The sequence below is a fragment of the Orcinus orca genome, chromosome 16 (assembly GCF_937001465.1).
Source record: "Orcinus orca chromosome 16, mOrcOrc1.1, whole genome shotgun sequence".
Taxonomy (NCBI): Eukaryota; Metazoa; Chordata; class Mammalia; order Artiodactyla; family Delphinidae; genus Orcinus; species Orcinus orca.
In genome coordinates, this window is record NC_064574.1 from 36,792,523 (window position 1) to 36,810,488 (window position 17,966).

Sequence of the window (17,966 nt, forward strand, 5' to 3'; positions counted from 1 at the left end):
TTCTGTAGGATCAGACCTAGGCTGGATTTCAGCTAGAAAGACACTCAAGCTTCTTCCTCTGCCCTATCCTGCTTCTCTCCCACCCTCTAAGGGGTTTCTCCTGAGAGCCTTCCCTTGATAAATCGTGTGTACACAAATTCCCTTTTCAGGCTCTGATAGTAGAGAACCTGACCTAAAACAATAAACGTTTCAGGTAAGTGTCTAATTAATTGCTCTGTAATAAGAAACTAAGATGTTTATATCCATAACATTACATGGAAAGCTGCGTCAGCATCTTTAGATGCGATTTCAAAACTGTGAATTTGATATGATCACTTATTCTCTCTCATTTTTAATATACACAGTGACTTTTTGTTTCAGGTATTGAACTGATCCCTCAAGTGAGGATAGAAGATTTAAAGCAGATGAAGGTAAAATTACTCCGTCATTTTGCCAGCACTCTTGTGTTCTGCCTGTTGGTGAAACTGACTTATTTTTGTTTCTCACCAACTGTAATCATTGTGGTAGTACTATACAAACTTATTTGGGATCCTGTCTTTCTTTTTCCCCCCCACAGGCTTACTTGAAGCATTTAAAGAAACAACAGAAGGAGCTCAATTCTTTAAAGAAGAAACATGCAAAGGTACAGTGTTTTGTGTGGGCAAGCAATATGTGTGTGTAGTTTTGTTTGCTTGTTTGTGTGTTTTTTCCTTTCATCTCTCTGATGAAACCTCACAGCCAAAAACACTACTTAGAAACTGATACCAGCCAACTGGGCAGAAGGACCTTCATTTTAACTGCTTAGAAATGAAATTTAAAAATAGAATCCATTTGGGATTGGTTGTCACTGATTTGTGATCTGTGTTTCTAACATTTATTTCAAAAGCATAACAAAGCTTCACCCATTTCAAAATTGTTTCATAATTTGACTTTATCTAAACGAGTGGGCTGTCACCTGACTATTGAAAACCAGCGCATAGTCTTAGTCTCTGGGTACCGAAATTCCCTTAGTCACTGGCAAATAGTTTGCCATACACGGTGTGTCAGGGGAGATGCTGGCCAGCTCCAAACTTCTCACCCAAGCCACCTAGAGAAAGAGTTTGTCTCACCTTCCCCCCCATTATGTAAACTCTGCTTGCTGGCCTACTTATGGAATATAGTTGTTGTTCCTACTTACCCATAAGAAGAGGTCTTTGGACAGTGAACATGAGAAATTCTAAGTTAGCTACAAATTTAAGAGAATAGCAGGAATTCTCACGTAGGTTGAAAAACTTCACAGCACCCAGACGCCATCCTGCTTTCAAGTCTTCCCTCACCGGGAAAAGAGACAAACGTGATATCTTTTTCCTTCCTAAGATGTATCACAACAGCTGCTGCTGCTGGAAGGGTAAATATGTCCTCTTCCATTATGGGTAAGGAGAGCAAGAGAAATTTTAATTTCTTAACTTGAAAGGACTTCTGAATTCTTTTAAGCTCATGTTGCCATCCCACTTCTTTATACCCTGACCCCAGCCTCAAACCAAGGCACAGCCTGCAGAGCTGGACTTGAGTGATGAACCTCTGAGTCACTTCAAATACGAAGATGCAAAGAGTGCAGCCTGGAACTCTGTCATCTCTTTAATGGTTTGTGCTCCTTTGAGAAATTTGGCCTAATTTTGGCCTAGTAACAGTCCCTGTATTATTGGCTTCATGGATTTGCTGATATAGCGGTCACTTCAAAGACTGCTCAAATTTCAATTCTATTCAGTGGAATTCCTTTCATTGCCCACATGGGAAACCCGCCACAGATGTTTATAAGTGTGGAGACAGAGCTCAAGTAGGGATTTCCATTTTATTGGTCATTGGCAGCAAGCTGGAATATGGAAAGGGAACAGAAAAGGGAGAGAAAAGGAAATGCGAATGTACTTTCAATGACTTTGGTTATTAGGAATGGAGTTGGTAACCATATGGCAAGGCGTCATCCACCAGATTTTCCTTCTGTTTAAGTTGGATCTCTGTTATTGAGGCAGGCATCTCAATGGCCTTTGGACTGATTGGAAATTTAAACATTTTGCCTGAGTCTCATTTAATATTTCCTTGAGGCATGACCAGGAAATATACCATGTCTGATAATAATAAGAATAATATACCATCTAGGATTTTTGTATGTGAAGTATTTTCCAGATGCTGTGCTCAGCACTTTATATTTATTACCTCATCTTATACTCTCTAACCTATAAGATAAATTCTAAGTCCCCATTGTGCACATGTGGAAGTTAAGATCAGGGAGGTGAAGCCATGTAACTAATGCCCCAGCATTAGAGGGTAGCAGAGCCAATATTTGCACCCAAATTGTCTTGAGTCTGGAACCCATACTCTTATTGCATTATTCTGTGAAGGGTATTGGATGCTTCAGTAAGTAAACAAGTTCCCGCATTGCGTCAAAGGCAGTGGCAGCACGTGGGACAGTATGTAAATCTCCATCTAGTTTGGACAGTGTCAATATACTGGTTACCTGGACAGCTGCTGAGGAAGGTTGCTCCTTGGTTCTTTAGAACTTAACCTATATAACACTGAGCAGAATTGTCTGCTGGTTCCCTATCTAAACCTTCGATTTCAGACTGTCTCAGTTCTATTAACAGGCCTATCTGCTTAATCGGAAAAGTGGCAAAGATGGTGTCTTAGTCAGTTTGGGCTGCTATGACAGATTACCATAGACCAGGTGGCTTAAACAACAGTTTCTTTCTTACAGTACTGGAGGCTGGAAGTCCAAGGTCAGGGTGCACCAGATTCAGTGTCTGATGAGGGGCCCCTTCCTGGTTTACAGACAGCCTCCTTCTTACTGCTCCTTACATGGTGTGGAGAGCTTTCATCTCTTTCCTGTATCTTCTTATAAGGGCACTAATCCCATTCATGAAAGCTCCACCCTCATGACCTTACCACTTCCCAAAGGCACCCCCTCCAAACACACTGGGGATTAGGGCTTCCACATATGAATTCAGAGTGGGGAGGGATACAAATATTCAGTCAATAGCAAGTGAAAAATTATTTTTGCATGAGAGAATTTAGAGGTAGCTTTGATAGCTCTTCCCCTCTGATGGCACTGAACTTTATTCCTTTCATTTTCTTCACACTTATTGGTGAGGAAATATTAGTATTTAGTAACAAATAAATCCTATATGGCAGAATAGAATCCAAGTTGCCTTCATTTGCAGAAACAACTTCAAGCTTCTTGGAGCCCCACATTCTAATATAACCAAAACTTAAAAGGAGATTTTAAATCTCCCTAAATCCTACCATCTAAATTTGTGTGGACTTTCGTAACAGCTTTAGTGTACATTTTTTGGAGGAAGCCTTCAAAATGCCTTCAGTCAAGTAACAGAGCCAAATTGCACAGTAAAATATACAGTGCTTGCCTGTTGCTTTTCAGAATGCTTTTTGAAAGCATTTCTTAGCAGGCAAATGCATTTCATGGCTTGTTTTCCATATCCTCATGTACTTCAGAAGTTAAAGTCACAAATGTATGATTATAAGCTTATGATGAATTCCTTCTCCCACATTAAATACACAGGGGGCCCACTTTTCTATTCAACCTGCTTTGGCAGTATAATTTATGAACTCTGAATTCCACAATCTTTTTATAAAGAACTACCACTACTAATAAGGCTGACATTTATTTAATGTCACTTTTGTGTTACACATTGTATATACATTCTTAAATTCTCACAATATCCCTGAAACCCAAATGGTACTATCCACATTTTAGACATGAATAAAATGAAATTCAGAGAAGTGCCTAGAGCAGTATAACTCATTCATGCTGGTTATAATTAAAGTGCTTTTCATCTATTTGAACTGTCCAAAGGCTTTGCAAATAATTATTTTCAAACAGTTAGACCTTTCTCTCTATAAAGTTTCTGTAACTTTTCAGTCTATAGTACTTCCCTAATTCTTTCCACTGTCTCATCTGAGCCAACTTTTAAGATTAAGGGTATATTGGAATATTTACTTGCCCAATACATACTGAGGTCTACTCAACTAATGCACTTGTCTTTAAAGCTGAAAAAAAGAAACACTGATGAAGGAGGTGAGAGGATGTGGTGAATCTATTACCACCGGACCCACTTAGTGCCTGATCCCATTTGATCTTATTTATCCTAACACTAGTTTTTCTATCTGTCAATACTTTTCAAAAGGTAAAACTAGCTAATATATACATAAGCATTTATTATTTGGTATTCTTATAACAATTATATAAAGGAGTATTATAATTATATTAACTTGTATCAGTTAGCTTTTGCTGAGTAACAAACTATCCCCAAATGTAGTGACTAAAAACAGCCACTGTTTATTTAGCCCACAATTTTGTAGCTCAGCTGGATGATGTTCCTGGTCTCATCTGGGTTCACTTGTACATCTGCTGTCACTACCAGTTTGGCAGATGGTGGGCAGATGTGGGGGGCTGGCTGACTTTGGAAGGCCTCTGCTTTCTGTGATCTCTCATCTTCAGCAGTAGTCCAGGCTTGTTCACATGGTAGGGGTCCCAAGAGACCAAGCCTCAGCTCAGAACTGGCACAGCATCACTTCCATCTCCATCTCTTGGCTACAGCAGGTCACAAGGCTGTCCCAGGTTCAAGGGATGAGGACTCCACTTCTTGGCAGGAGGAACCACAAAGTCAGGTTGCAAAGGGGATTGGATACAGAAAGAGAAATCATTGTGGCCCTTTTTGCAAACAGTCTACCAACCATTTGCCAGATGAGATAATTTACACTTAAAAGAAACACAGCTTGACTAAATCACCTAGCTTTTAAATGGTGGAGCCAAGCTTTGGACCAAATTCTATCGGACTCCAGAACTCAAGCTCTTCATCACTGTATTGGGTTGCCTCTGAGTTTTCCCACATTAGTTTTTATTTCCACACATCTTGATGGTCTTAGTGAAAGGTTTTTAAGAGCAGTCATGAGTCTACAGGGCACAGATATCTTGGCATCCTTTGGGACTGCTTTTTCAACACATGATCCTTGGGCCAAGAACTGGAGGCTTCATAGAACTGCATATTCTTGTGCCCACTGGAGACTTTGTTATCATCTCCAAGGAGAAATCTAGGAAATATATTTTAAATAAGCTCCTCTCCTATGCACACTAAATTTTGAAAACTGTTTCTTTAGGAATATTATTTAGCACTCTTTACTGTTCCTCAGTGAAAACCCCACTAAAGGCCTGTAAGATACAGAACAGGGCTCCCTGAAAAATGGGTTTTGCCCTGTTGTCAAGCAATAGTAAGGATTAACTACCCCAGCCTTTCTGTGAAACAATATTTATATAACCCTTTCTAACAGTTACAGTGCTACCTAACTATGGCCACTAATTCAGTCTTTTTCTGAAACACCATGTAGGCAAAAAAAAAGCAATAACAAAAACTGAATGCATCCCTTGGACCACGAGTTTGCAGCATCATCACTAGATGAGTCAAATAAAATGCCTGAGAATCTGACTAAAATTTGGCATTTCAGTAAAGCTGCTAATGGAAAATATGCTCTTTGCTATGCAAGCAGTTTTGCTGATAATAAACACCAAGACTACTGTTAAACTCATCAAATGTAATTCGTGGTAAGAAGTCAGTAACAGACCTACAACTCTGTCATGAAGTAGAAATGGGCAGAGACACAGCAACCACCCACAAAGGCAGCTTACTGGTAATCTCAGAGGTGCGTGCTGAGCAAACGCGATTTACTCAGATGTTTCAGTATCATCTGTGGCGTGAGAATTTATGCCCAGAGTCACATCAGCCACAAGAGTGAATTGCAGCAGCAGTTTTTCCCAGAAGAAGCTGAATTTACTCTTAATGTTTTTTTTTTCCACTGAGCAAATAGATATACTGTAGCTTTTGAGGTTACTATTGATTTTTTTTTCCTTTAGGAGTTGATGGTGGTAGACAGTTCTTTTTTTTGTTGTTGTTGGAGTATAGTTGATTTACAATGTTGTGTTAGTTTCAGGTGTACAGCAAAGTGAATCAATTATACATATACATATATAGAGCAGGTACTCTTAACTTTGATAGAAACATATACAAATCCTGCTAAAAGCCATACATTAATTTCCCCAAAATGTTCCAATTAAGATAGACTTTTAAGTCAACATATTTAATTTTGGTACTCTTGACCTGAAAGAATGAAAAAGGACTTATCTCTTCCATAGGGTCTCATGACTCAGTTAAGGACCAAAAGAATAAAATCAATGATAGTTTTTTTTTTTGTTTTTTGTTTTTAGTATAAATAGGCTTAGAGATAATTTCCTGGCTCCTCTAGTTTGTACAACAGGAAGCTGAAGCTTGAGCCCACCGCCACGCCCATCACGTGATGATCAATAATTAGGTCCCCATTTCTTTGTGAAAGGGGAAGTGTTGTCTGGGAACCAGATTATCCCAAAACTTCAATACCTGCTACCTACCACGCAGGGATAGTTTTGAGCACAGAGAGAAACACAAGAGATAATTTTTCAAGGTGAGCTTTCTTGTTATGTGTATTCTTGTAATCATTTTAATTCAATATGCTTCTAATTTTTAAAAACTCTATATACATTAGGTGACTTGCAGCTCATAACCATGAATTAGGTTGGGCAAACAAGGTCCTGTTCGGTTTTCTAATAAAGAAATTGAAGCCTGGAAAGATTTATGTTTGTTACACAAGGCCACTAGGATGAGCTGGGACCAGAATCCAAGTCTTCTTACTGCTTTTCCATGCTAATTTTTTTAATTCATGCAACAAATATTTACTGAATCTACTTTGTACCAAGCATTGGGCCGTGTAGTGGTGAAAAAAAGAGGTTTTCCCTGCCCTTGTAGAGCATATCTTATATACTTGAAGCCATCATGAATGCCTTTATGGTACAAACACCCTCATTCCTCATATCTTAATTGGGTTAATTAAGGTTCACCAGAATATTTCCTTAAGCAATAGTCTATGTCAGCTTACTTCCAATCCTCAGAGCCTCTTTTTTTTTCCTTTTCTTGTGCTGCACTAGAATATTTAAAGAAACAATCTTCTCCACCCTCCTTTCAATGATATTTGCAAGAGACATAGGAATGTGACACCTCTGAAATGTTTTATTCTAGACTTGCACAGAGCCCCTTATTTGCCCAGGAAAATTAATGCATGTGCCAGACAGGCATGATGATTACTAAATCTTAGAAGGAAGGCTAGTAGTAGGGTGATTTAGTGGGTTTTTTTCCCCATGACAATGCAAGAGTAGCTAAATCCATTTAAATAAGGATACATCAACGTGTCAATCTATTCCTGTGGCAGTAGGTTAAGCTTGGAGGAAAAGTTTATTGATTTAACTTCTCAGGCTATTCTCCCTTCTCCCAGGTCACTCTCTGCATGTTTTCATGAGTAGTGAATAATATAAGTAGGTTTGTATGTAATTGTATTTCGAATAAGGTATAACAGGCATTTGAAATATGATTTCTCTTATATTTAATCCTAACAACCCTATGAAGTAGGCAACAATCTCCCAATTATAAAGATTGAAGAAGGTATCACTCTCCCAATTATAAAGATGAACAGACTGAGAGGGTAAGTGGCTTGTCCTAAGACCTGAGACTGTCCATGTCCTTAACCCAATGCAGAACCCCTAGTTTATAACACAAAAGGGCACAGATATTGGTAACAAGACTGGATTTATGAGGTGTTCCAGGTTACCACAAATTAAGCAGGACATTGTTACCTATAATTCCCTAACCCCAAATCCAGAGGAAGGTAACATCACCTCGGAGCACTCATTGTCCCTGTTATCAGGTCCTATTCCTAGAACCTTCCTGCCTAGCACCACCTTCCTCCATGCCTTCTCCCAGAGGCATTTATTCACTGGACAGGAATGCTGAGACCATATGCACCAATGCATTTCTGAAGAATTTATATATAAATGAACTGTAAATCAAGTCCTGTGTTAACCTGCTAACAGTATTGGGAAATTAAGAAAATCTTGGGAAAGTTCAAAATCCCTCCCCCATTTATATTTTATGAAATCTTTTAAGATATCCATGAATTAGGTTAAAGGTGAGCCTACCTTAGGAAGAAAATTAATTTTAAATAATTAAGTCACTCACTTTTGTTACTCACTTAAAAAAATAAGCAAAAAGAAACATGACCATGAGGGTAGTTATATAACCTGAGCAAAGTCTATCTATTCCAGACTTTAGTATCATCTCATTTCTCTAAGTTTCTCAAGAGTAAGACTAGGATATAACATCAAGCATCATCTTAGAGTGGATATTACTGATTGAACTGTTTTCCTCTATGATTAGGGGCTGATCAGCTAAAGAAATCTGATTTCAGTTAAGTCCCTGGCTGTGACCAAATTATCAGGAAGAAATAATGTTTATAAAGAAATACTTATTTTCAAAGCATTGCAGCCCCATTTTCAGGGATTGAAGGAAGCATGTGGAGAAATATTTTAACTATCTGTAAAGCTGAAGGCCAGGGTTCCTCAACATTCTGTCATCCTTGTGAGTGCATCTAGATTAGGAAGCTGGCAAAAATATCAATTGATGGGGATTCAAAATGAGCTGATATTGACAACCACAGTGGAGGTTCTCACTGTGTAATGATGGTATCCAAGACCTTCCAAAAAGTGTCCGGTGTTTAGAAGCCATGCCACATAATGAATAGTTATATTCAGCATGTAAAAGAGAATAAATATGGTTGCTGAACTTGGGTTTTTGGGACTAGGTTGTAGAAGGGGCAGTGGACTCATTAGATGACTCAGCAAAACAAAGATGGATGGGTGGCAGTTCTATGGAGACATCTATGTGCAGAAGAAAGAACTTTGGGATGATTGGTGTTGCCCAGCAGTGGGCAGGGCTGCCTTTTGAGGTGGGCATGTTCAATGGACTGAGACTGGAAACCCACTTGTTGGAGAGACCTTATGGGAATACAAGAAACTCTTGGGTCGGGTGGGAGATTGGAAGTCTTTCCAGCTCCCAGACTCAGTTACTCCTTGATTTTCAAACCAAGACTCTGAAAGAGCTGTTGAAAATTATGCCAGCCCAACATGGGATAAAGTTTATCAGTTACACTACAGGTCTAACTCGTCACTACAAATTCTTCTCGTTCAGGAGCACAGCACCATGCAGAAGCTACATTGCACACAAGTTGACAAAATTGTGGCGCAGTATGACAAGGAGAAGTCAACTCATGAGAAAATCCTAGAGAAGGCAATGAAGAAGAAGGGGTAAATGCTGTTTATGTCCTTCTGGAGGCTGTTTGCCTTTTTATGTTTTGTCTTTTCCCACAGTTCAACTGCCTGTTTAGGCCAAGGAAGAACTTAGTCTTAACTGTGTTTTCATCATTAACAATGATTCCTGGAAAATAAGCGACTCACTCAGCTGAAGGGAGTGACTGAAGTGGAAAAGAGGAGCTTTATTCAAGTTCTGCAGCTGTTGGTTAATGAAGTAATAACTGTGTCTTTCATGGTACCTTTAAGGTGAATGGGGGTCGAGGGGGAGAAGGAAGGACAAATTACAGTTGGAAAAATTCCAGAAATCATTTTGCATTGCTAGGTAATAAATAATAAGGTTGATACACTCAAGGAAAAAAGTGCAATTTTGATGTTTAATATTACAAGAATCCTTAGCTTATGCCAACAGATGAAACTGTTGAATAAAACCTATCACTGCATTTACCTTGAAAGATTTTATCTATTGATAGAATTAAGCTGGGGGAATGTTTCTGTGATGCTGCAAGCTCACTGAATAACAGAGCAGGAGGGAAACACACTCAGTGCCAGCCATGGAGAAGTGATAAGTTGGATGTTTAGAATGTGCCTCTCAGAGACACTCTCTATTAATAATATGATGAAGCACTCTGACTTAGGCCATAATAAATCAGAGCATATATGCTGAAGGCAGAAACTCAGGGCCTATTCTGGTTTCAGCAATGATATGGATATTCCAAAAGGAAAAATTAATCACTGAAATAAGCAGTAATAGTTGCTGGGCAATTGCCTAGTATATATTTCCTACTCACAATAGAGTAAGAAGCAAAAATTACCCTGCATTGCCAAGAAATGCTATTTTTCTCCCTTGTTGGCATGTGTCAAAGACAAAAATCTGGCTTTACAACCAAAGTGGAAGAATTGAAAACTCGCTTCAAGGCTGAGGTCCTATTTTTCAGTTCTCATCCTAAATAGTGTATTATTGAATAAATAAAAAATAGCTTGAAGAAAAGCAGGAACCAAAATGGAAACTCTGACAACAAACCTTTAACAATGAAATAATTGTTAGGTCTGAAATGTCTCTTTGTGTAGTGGTTGAATTGAGTAATCACGATACAGATATTTTGTAAGGTGTGCATCTATTACTGGAAGAACCGAGGCTGCCCAGTGAGCCATGGCGTCTTATGTTTGATGAACAAATTGTCTTCATTGGAAGGCTTTGGAGCAAAGGTTCCTGGGAGAGGAAAGATATCTAATGCCTGGCATGCATTTGTGGTTTTCCATTTTCAGGGGAAGTAATTGTCTCGAAATGAAGAAAGAAACAGAAATTAAAATTCAGACGCTGACATCAGATCACAAATCTAAGGTAAGAAAATACCTATTTTTACAGCAGCAACTGCGGAAGATACTGTGTAATTTTTTAGAAGCTGCACCCAGTTTAAATTAGAAATAACAGTAGCCTGGGGCTGGTCTGGGCTCACTGGCTTGGAGAAGAGCCATTTCATGGAACACCTTTTCCTTAATTTGTAAACATATGCTCACAATATCTATGTTGTCTGCCTCAGAGGCATCAAGGGAAACAACTAAAAGGAAATAGTGTATAAAATACAGAATATGATTCCCTATAGAAGTAACATTGATCATAGGACAGAAAACCACCCATCTTGAGGGTTCAGTAGCTCTTTGATACTTATTCCGTCCTAACTTTGCTGTGGAAGTTTGGGATGGGAAAAAATCCAGAGCTGAGATTCTAGGAGATGAGCCTAATTACTTGGATTCCCCCAAAGACGCAAGAAAATAGTTTAGGGGACATTAATTAAGATTATGGACATTTTGGAGAGCTGAGCACCAAGGTGCCATCAAGAACATAAATAATTATAATAATTATAAAAGAAAAGAAACTGTGAAAGAAAGTTTCCAACTGTAGCTTTTGGTCAAACCAGCCAGCCTCCGTATGTCTACATGCAGCTCTGTCATCCAGCCAGCGACCCTGCCACACACCTGGGCCAACCAGGCATCCAAGCCGAAGTTCTCTTTGGTGCTGTGTATTTTGTGTCCACTCTGCTATGCAGTCTGTAGAGGCAGTAAGCTGTGTATCTTTAAGAGTTGTTCCCCACTCTCTCTTTCTCTCTTCTTAACTGGAATATGTGAGAATTAACAACTATGCAACATGCCATGATTTTTAAATGCTTTGCATAAATAGGAAAGCAGAAACGTTGGCCACCGTATCAATTTGCTTTTGCTGCGTGAAACACCATGCCGAAATTTAGTGGCGTAAGACAGCTACCGTGCATTAGCTCACAGTTCAGTGGGTTAGAATTTGGGCTATACTCCACTGGACAGTTCTACTGATTTTGGCTGGGCTCATGTGTGTGTCAACAGTCAGCTGGGATTGATAGCCTCACTCAGCTCTCTGGTGGGTAGCTGACTGCTGGTTGTTTTTTTCCTACATGACCTCTCATCCTCCAGCAGGCTAGCACAGGCTTTACCACAGGTTAGCCTCAGGGTTCCAGGCATAGAAAAAGGATAAGTACTTTCCAAGCTTCTGCTTGTATCACATTTGCTACTGTCTTGTGGCTAAAGTAAGTCACAGGTCAGCCAGATTCAAGGAGGTGGAGAAAGAGAATCTAGCTATTGATGAGCTGTAAAACCACAGTGTGAAGAGCATGGATACTCTTTGCAGGAGAAGACTTTCTACCCCAGCATCTGTTCAAATGACACAATAAGTCATGATCCAGGAATAAGAGAACACAGCTCTCTATTCAGATCTGTGGCCTTGTGGAAGTGAACCTGGAAAAATATAAGGTGATGAAGAGAATTCTGATAGAATTGGTAAAGGAGCCCAAAGCCCAGACAAACCAGAGTGTGGGCGAGTTAGGCAGTTGAAAGAACGAGTCATGATTAAGTATTTAGAGCCAAAGTGATTGCTCTATTTTAATAAGCAATGACTTCCTGATTCCCACTGATTAGTACATATTTTTGCAGGTTATATGTGTGTCTACTGATTGACCAAGTAAATTGGTGGGAGGGATCTGAAATGCATGGCTAATACTGTGCTTTCAGTTCCTACCTGACCTGTGAGAATTCCAAGTGGCACCACCCCCTTTTCCCCACGCAGGTCAAGGAGATCGTGGCGCAGCACACAAAAGAGTGGTCAGACATGATCAACACTCACAGTGCAGAGGAGCAGGAGATCCGGGATCTGCACCTCAGCCAGCAGTGTGAGCTACTCAGAAAGCTCCTGATCAACGCCCACGAGCAGCAGACCCTGCAGTTGAAACTGTCTCATGACAGGTGGGAGAGTTAGCTCCAGAAGACACTCCCAATTTTTACAAAAGACTAGTTTTGTGGTGTGTGTGTGTGTGTGTGTGTGTGTGTGTGTGTGTGTGTGTGTCTATGCACCTGTCAAGGTAGTAAGGAAAATCAACTTGACATACAACATTGAGCTTTTACATATATCTTATTGTACGGTTGACGTGAGCACGAGGAACTATGAGAAATGGCCTCTGCCATCAAAGGGCTTCCAAGCGTTGGCAAGATCTCACACTCCCATGACAAATTAAGTCACGTTACAAGTAGCATATGATACATACTAAAACGTGTCACAGGCTCTACCGCCTCCCAGTGGTCCCAGATGCTTCATAGAATGATAAGGCTGGAGGTGGCCTTTGAAAAATGATCTGGAGCCTCTTAGAAGAGAAGACATAGAAGGAGATAAAGACCAAGCAGTTGAGCTCCTAGAGGATTGGTTCTGATCACTCAGAGGTACCTGAGGAAAGACCCTTGTTTCCACTGTCTGGACTTCTATGAATTCTAGAAAAGCAGGCCTGATCAAGAAATAGCAAAAAGTATCTGTTTATTTTGGTCTCACCCCATTTCAGCAAATTGCATACTGAAGATGATGAGCTGGACTTTTTCCCAGGGCAGAAGAGTGTCTAGGTCAGTTATGTCTTTTTATCACAGCTTTGTTGCAGCTCGCCTGCGCCTTCCTTAGTGCCAACTGTATGCCACAGTTATGGTCTGTTGATACACACAAAAAAGTAGAAAACAGAAGCATTTTACAAACAAATCAAAAAGAAACTTTTAAAATCTAACTGCATGAATTATCTAGGCACATTCTCAGATTTCCAACTTTATTTTGGAGTGATATACAGCCATAAGAACATGAAGTATTTTTGCCATAGTTTCTGATTCTCACATGAATCAACTAAATGAGGTATACTATGCTGAGTTTCCTGTGGGCTAAGTTTCCAGACCCTGTCCATTTTCAAGTATTCTATTTATTTGTATAGGATTAAAAGTTGTCTTTTTTTCCCTTAGAAATGCTCTTGATTTAGTACACAGAAAGGTCTGTTCATTATCCTCCCTTTGACCATTGCTACAATACCAGATTTTAGGTTTCCACCCTTATTCAAAGATACTTCAAAGAATAAGGTACTCTATTCTAATTTTTTTTCTTTTGAAGTTGAATATAGGGAAAAAATTAGCCCACAACAGCAGGCATTGTCTAAAAAAAAAGTAAATGAATTCTTGCATGACACAGGAAGTCATTTGAAGGAACCATAACCTTAATACTAACTTACCTTAAAAAATAGATTGATGACAGGGGTATTTTTCAAAAAAACAGCAGCATCAAAGCTTTTTCTCAAGCATCCTGTAGTTGTGTTTCTTTGTCACCATCACAGCTGTCGCTCTCGGTTAAAAAATCTTGCCTTCTTAACATTCAGCAGCATTATTTGGTTATAGATAGGTGCTTGTTGAGTGAAAGAAGAGATGATCAATTTAATAACAAGTTATGAAAAATTTTGAGAGCCATTTTCTTGGGCCCAGGAGTTTCTATACATATTCCAGCCCCTGTGGCCCTAAGGTCTCTGACTGAAGAACTCTCTGTTTCAGCTTTGTCCATCCCTTTCCCTGAACTACAAACTCTACTTAAACAACCTCACTCCTTGGTCCCTCATTTCCAGGCAGTGCTTCAAGGAGATTGCCACAGGTTCCAGGGAAGATTCTTTGTTAATAATATTCATTTTAGTATTCTAAATTGTATGCTTTTAATGAACTCTTCAATAATATAAAGATATGAATTTTTGTGGTACACACACGCATTCACACACACAATGATCAGTCACCTGTAAACATCCTTTTTCCCCCCTATTTTCCTGTGCTTATTTGAAACCATTTCGTCCCCTTCCTTCCCTTGGGCTGTCAGAAAACAGGATGGTCACTTGTGAGTGTTAGAACATCCTTTCTCTTCCAAGCCATCTGATCCCAAAAAACATGGGGCAAAGCTGGAATATCCTTGTATTTTACTGACCATAAGTGGTTGTCCTTGTGCATTCTTTGATTACTCTCATGCTGTATTCACTATTTACTTTTTTTTAATTGTATATAGGTTGGTAAACATGATTGCCTGAGATATTTGTATATAATTTAGGATTTGTAGCTTTTATTATTCAGAATTCTTATGGCATGTTAATGACAGTGTCCTGCTCTGGGCAGCTGAATACGATCATTGTGTGGTTAGGGTTAGCTTAGACACACATAATGTCGCTTCTTCCCAGCCCACCACTGTTACTTCACAGTGACCCACTGCCCCCAGGAGAAGCATCCTCGTGGATCGGGGCTCCTGCCCTCCTTTCCACAGAGTACAAAACAACTTGATGAGCCCAATAGTGAAATAAAAACTGAACCTAGTCCCGTTGTTACATGTGGAATGTGTTTTCTGTTTACGTTTTCATTTTTTTTATTAGAGTTAAATATCCATAACATGAAATTTACAATTTAACCATTTTTAAAATGTGTGGCATGAAGTATATTCACACTGTTGTGCAACCATCACCACCATCCATCTCCAGAACATTTTCATCTTCCCCAGCTGAAGCTCTATACCCACTAAACACTAGCTCTCCACTCCCCGATTTATTTTTCTTCTTTCCAGTTTTATTGAGATGTAATTGACATACAGCACTGTATGGTTTCAGGTGTACAGCATAGTGCTTTGGCTTTACATACATCATGAAACGATTACCACAGAAAGTTAGTGAACATTCATCATCTCATATAGATATAAAAGAAAAGAAAAAGAAAAAAATGTTTTCCTTGTGATGGGAACTCTTAGGGATTACTCTCTGAACAACTTTCATATATAACGTACAGCAGTGTTCATTATATTTATCATGTTGTACGTTACATCCCTAGGACTTATTAATCTCATAACTGGAAGTTGTTACCTTTTAACCACCTTCCTCCAATTCCCCCTCCTCCCACCCCTGCCTCTGGTAACCAGAAATCTGATCTCTTTTTCTAGGAGTTTGGTTAGGTTTGTTTTTCGTTTTTTGTTTTTTGAAGTATAATTGATCTACAGCACTATGTTAGTTCCTATGTTAGTACACAACATAGTGATTCAATATTTCTATACATTACAAAATGATCACCACCTGTTTGTTTATTTTTAATACATAGGGAAAGCAAGGAAATGCGAGCGCACCAGGCTAAGATTTCTATGGAAAATAGCAAAGCCATCAGCCAAGATAAATCTATCAAGAATAAAGCAGAACGGGAAAGGTGAGTCAGAACGCTCACTGCCGGAATATAACATTGACTTGAAGACACAGACTCGACAATATTTCTGTGTGTATACACACACTCACATTTGAGATATAAACAAACCTGTGAGTTCCGGTTGAGAATCCTGCTATTATAACTGCTAGAAGATGTATTATTATTGCTGTAAAACATCTTCTGATTGTTTACTACCACTAGTAAAACAGATTTACATTCAATATATGTGTGCTAATTTACAAACAAAATTATATAAAATATGGCAAGATATCCTTCCCACATCCCATTGGGTCATCCTGTAAGCATCTCATCTGCTCAGGTGTTAAGCCCATTCTGAATGGACTTAAAGTCTATATAACAGCATGTAGGATGGTCTTCTTCCCTTGACTGGCCTCGTGCTGTCCTTGACACCAGGCGCCATCTCAAACCACCACCACCCCACACACAGGTTTTCTGGTTCATCCTTGTCTTAGAATGGGTTTCTAGAAACAAAGACAGGAATTTGTGTGCATATGATTTACTGAGGAAAGGATCTTCAGCTAAGGGGAGAGGAGGAAGCAGGAGTGGGCCAGGGCAGGGGCTAAGTAAGGATATGGTCTCGGCTAGAGTTCCTCTTCAGCCTGATCCCAAGCTCTAGATTGTAAACTCTACCATGATCTGTCCCTTTGAACCACAGGTGTCTGGCTTTTGTACTTCTATGTTAATCAGTCATTGGCCACATAGAGTTGGAGGAGGGTTTGCGTGACCTCCAGAAAAGATCCCAGGTGCAAGCCTTTTAGCCAAAGCTGGTAAAGGGAATCTGAGAGGACATCAGTAGTCATAGTACCCAAGAGAGGGAGTTAGCAGCACTTGGTTCCCAGTGGTCCCAAAAAGCATCTTCACCTGTGATGCTCATGGCTGCCCCGAAAGCCTCTAAGAACACAGATGCTGGTTGCTCCAGAACTGAGAGCTAGGTTCACACAGCAGTGGTCAAGCACAGCAGGATTGCGTCTCTTGGAGAAATAGACTTGGATAGAATGTGGCTGCCGGCTGAGTTCACCACCCACACAAAGGCTGTGTTTTATGCTCAACAAAATTCAGAGCAAAGTGAAGATTACCTTTGGGGGTTAAAACGTGAGCATGAAGTTTAGGGCTTTACGTCATTCAGCTGTTGACCATAGGCTGAGCTGTTAGGAAACTTTGCAGCTCCAAGCAAAGTAACCCTGTTTCAATTCCACTGTCTACACGGTCTTTTGTGGACGCTTAGTTGATACCTGATGTCTTGTCTTGAACACAGCAGTAACTGCTGTCCAACTACTTCAGTATCGTTGATTTTTAAAACGCATCTCATTTATTAACCATAATTAAAGTTAAACTTGAAATAGGACAAAATATAAAGCATAATACCATCCAGTGCATTTTTATGCTGAAGTTTTGTTGGATTAAATATGATTTGGAATTAACTGGCCAGCAATAGGATTTGGAATTCCACAGTAATTCGACCTGGAAATGAATTGCCTTTTCAACACTTTGGCCAAGAAATTTCCCAGTAAACATGGAGTGTCATTTGTGGCTCTCTAGGGAGATTGTTACTCAATTTAATCAATGCTCATTTACACCATCATTTTGGGGTAGTTATCTGGTTCTTGTTTATTTTAACAAAGTGCCACCCTGTGGACGTTATTCTCAGACAAGGAACTTTGCTTAATGCCCTTGTGTACATGGAAATGACATTGTCCACTTTAGCTGAAAAACACAAAATATTCATGCCATGATAAAACCTCGTTAAACTGTTTTAGACTGTCCAAACTGAAATATGGAATTCAACATGATAAATGTGCTAATTATTAAATAGCTCTTTATCATACTTTTTCAATTATGTTGCAAAATGGACTTTAACCCAGTTGAGATCAAGTTATCTTAAATTATGAGTTACTGATAACTTAACCAGGAAAGTTTTTTATTTAATTTCCTTATTTTGACTTATTATACTTATTTATTATAACTCAGTATCCAGTGGTTAGGTAACTCTCAAACATCTACAAATGGCTGGTCTCTTAAAAAATAATTTCTCTATGCCAAATGGTTACCTTTTTAAACACATGCTGTGTGTATCCACCTTATCAAACTACTGAGAAATAAAATTAAAAATTTATAATCAGAGACCTAAGAAAGACATGCAGAAGCTGCAAAATACTTCTATTCTTGGGTCAAAGAAGACATTTCAACATAAATGACATGATATTTATAACTG

At 39.2% G+C, this 17,966-nt stretch overlaps 1 protein-coding gene across 5 annotated transcripts in view; it reads left to right on the forward strand.

The window, feature by feature from the left end:
• Positions 1-17,966, forward strand: part of PLCB4 (phospholipase C beta 4) — a 428,120-nt gene that overhangs the window by 399,567 nt on the left and 10,587 nt on the right. For all 5 annotated transcript variants that reach the window (XM_049699214.1, XM_049699215.1, XM_033440307.2 and 2 more), the window contains 6 exons: positions 361-410; positions 557-622; positions 9,075-9,190; positions 10,463-10,538; positions 12,291-12,466; positions 15,635-15,736. In XM_049699214.1, the coding sequence (XP_049555171.1) occupies positions 361-410; positions 557-622; positions 9,075-9,190; positions 10,463-10,538; positions 12,291-12,466; positions 15,635-15,736 (586 nt within the window). The remainder of the gene's footprint in view (positions 1-360; positions 411-556; positions 623-9,074; positions 9,191-10,462; positions 10,539-12,290; positions 12,467-15,634; positions 15,737-17,966) is intronic.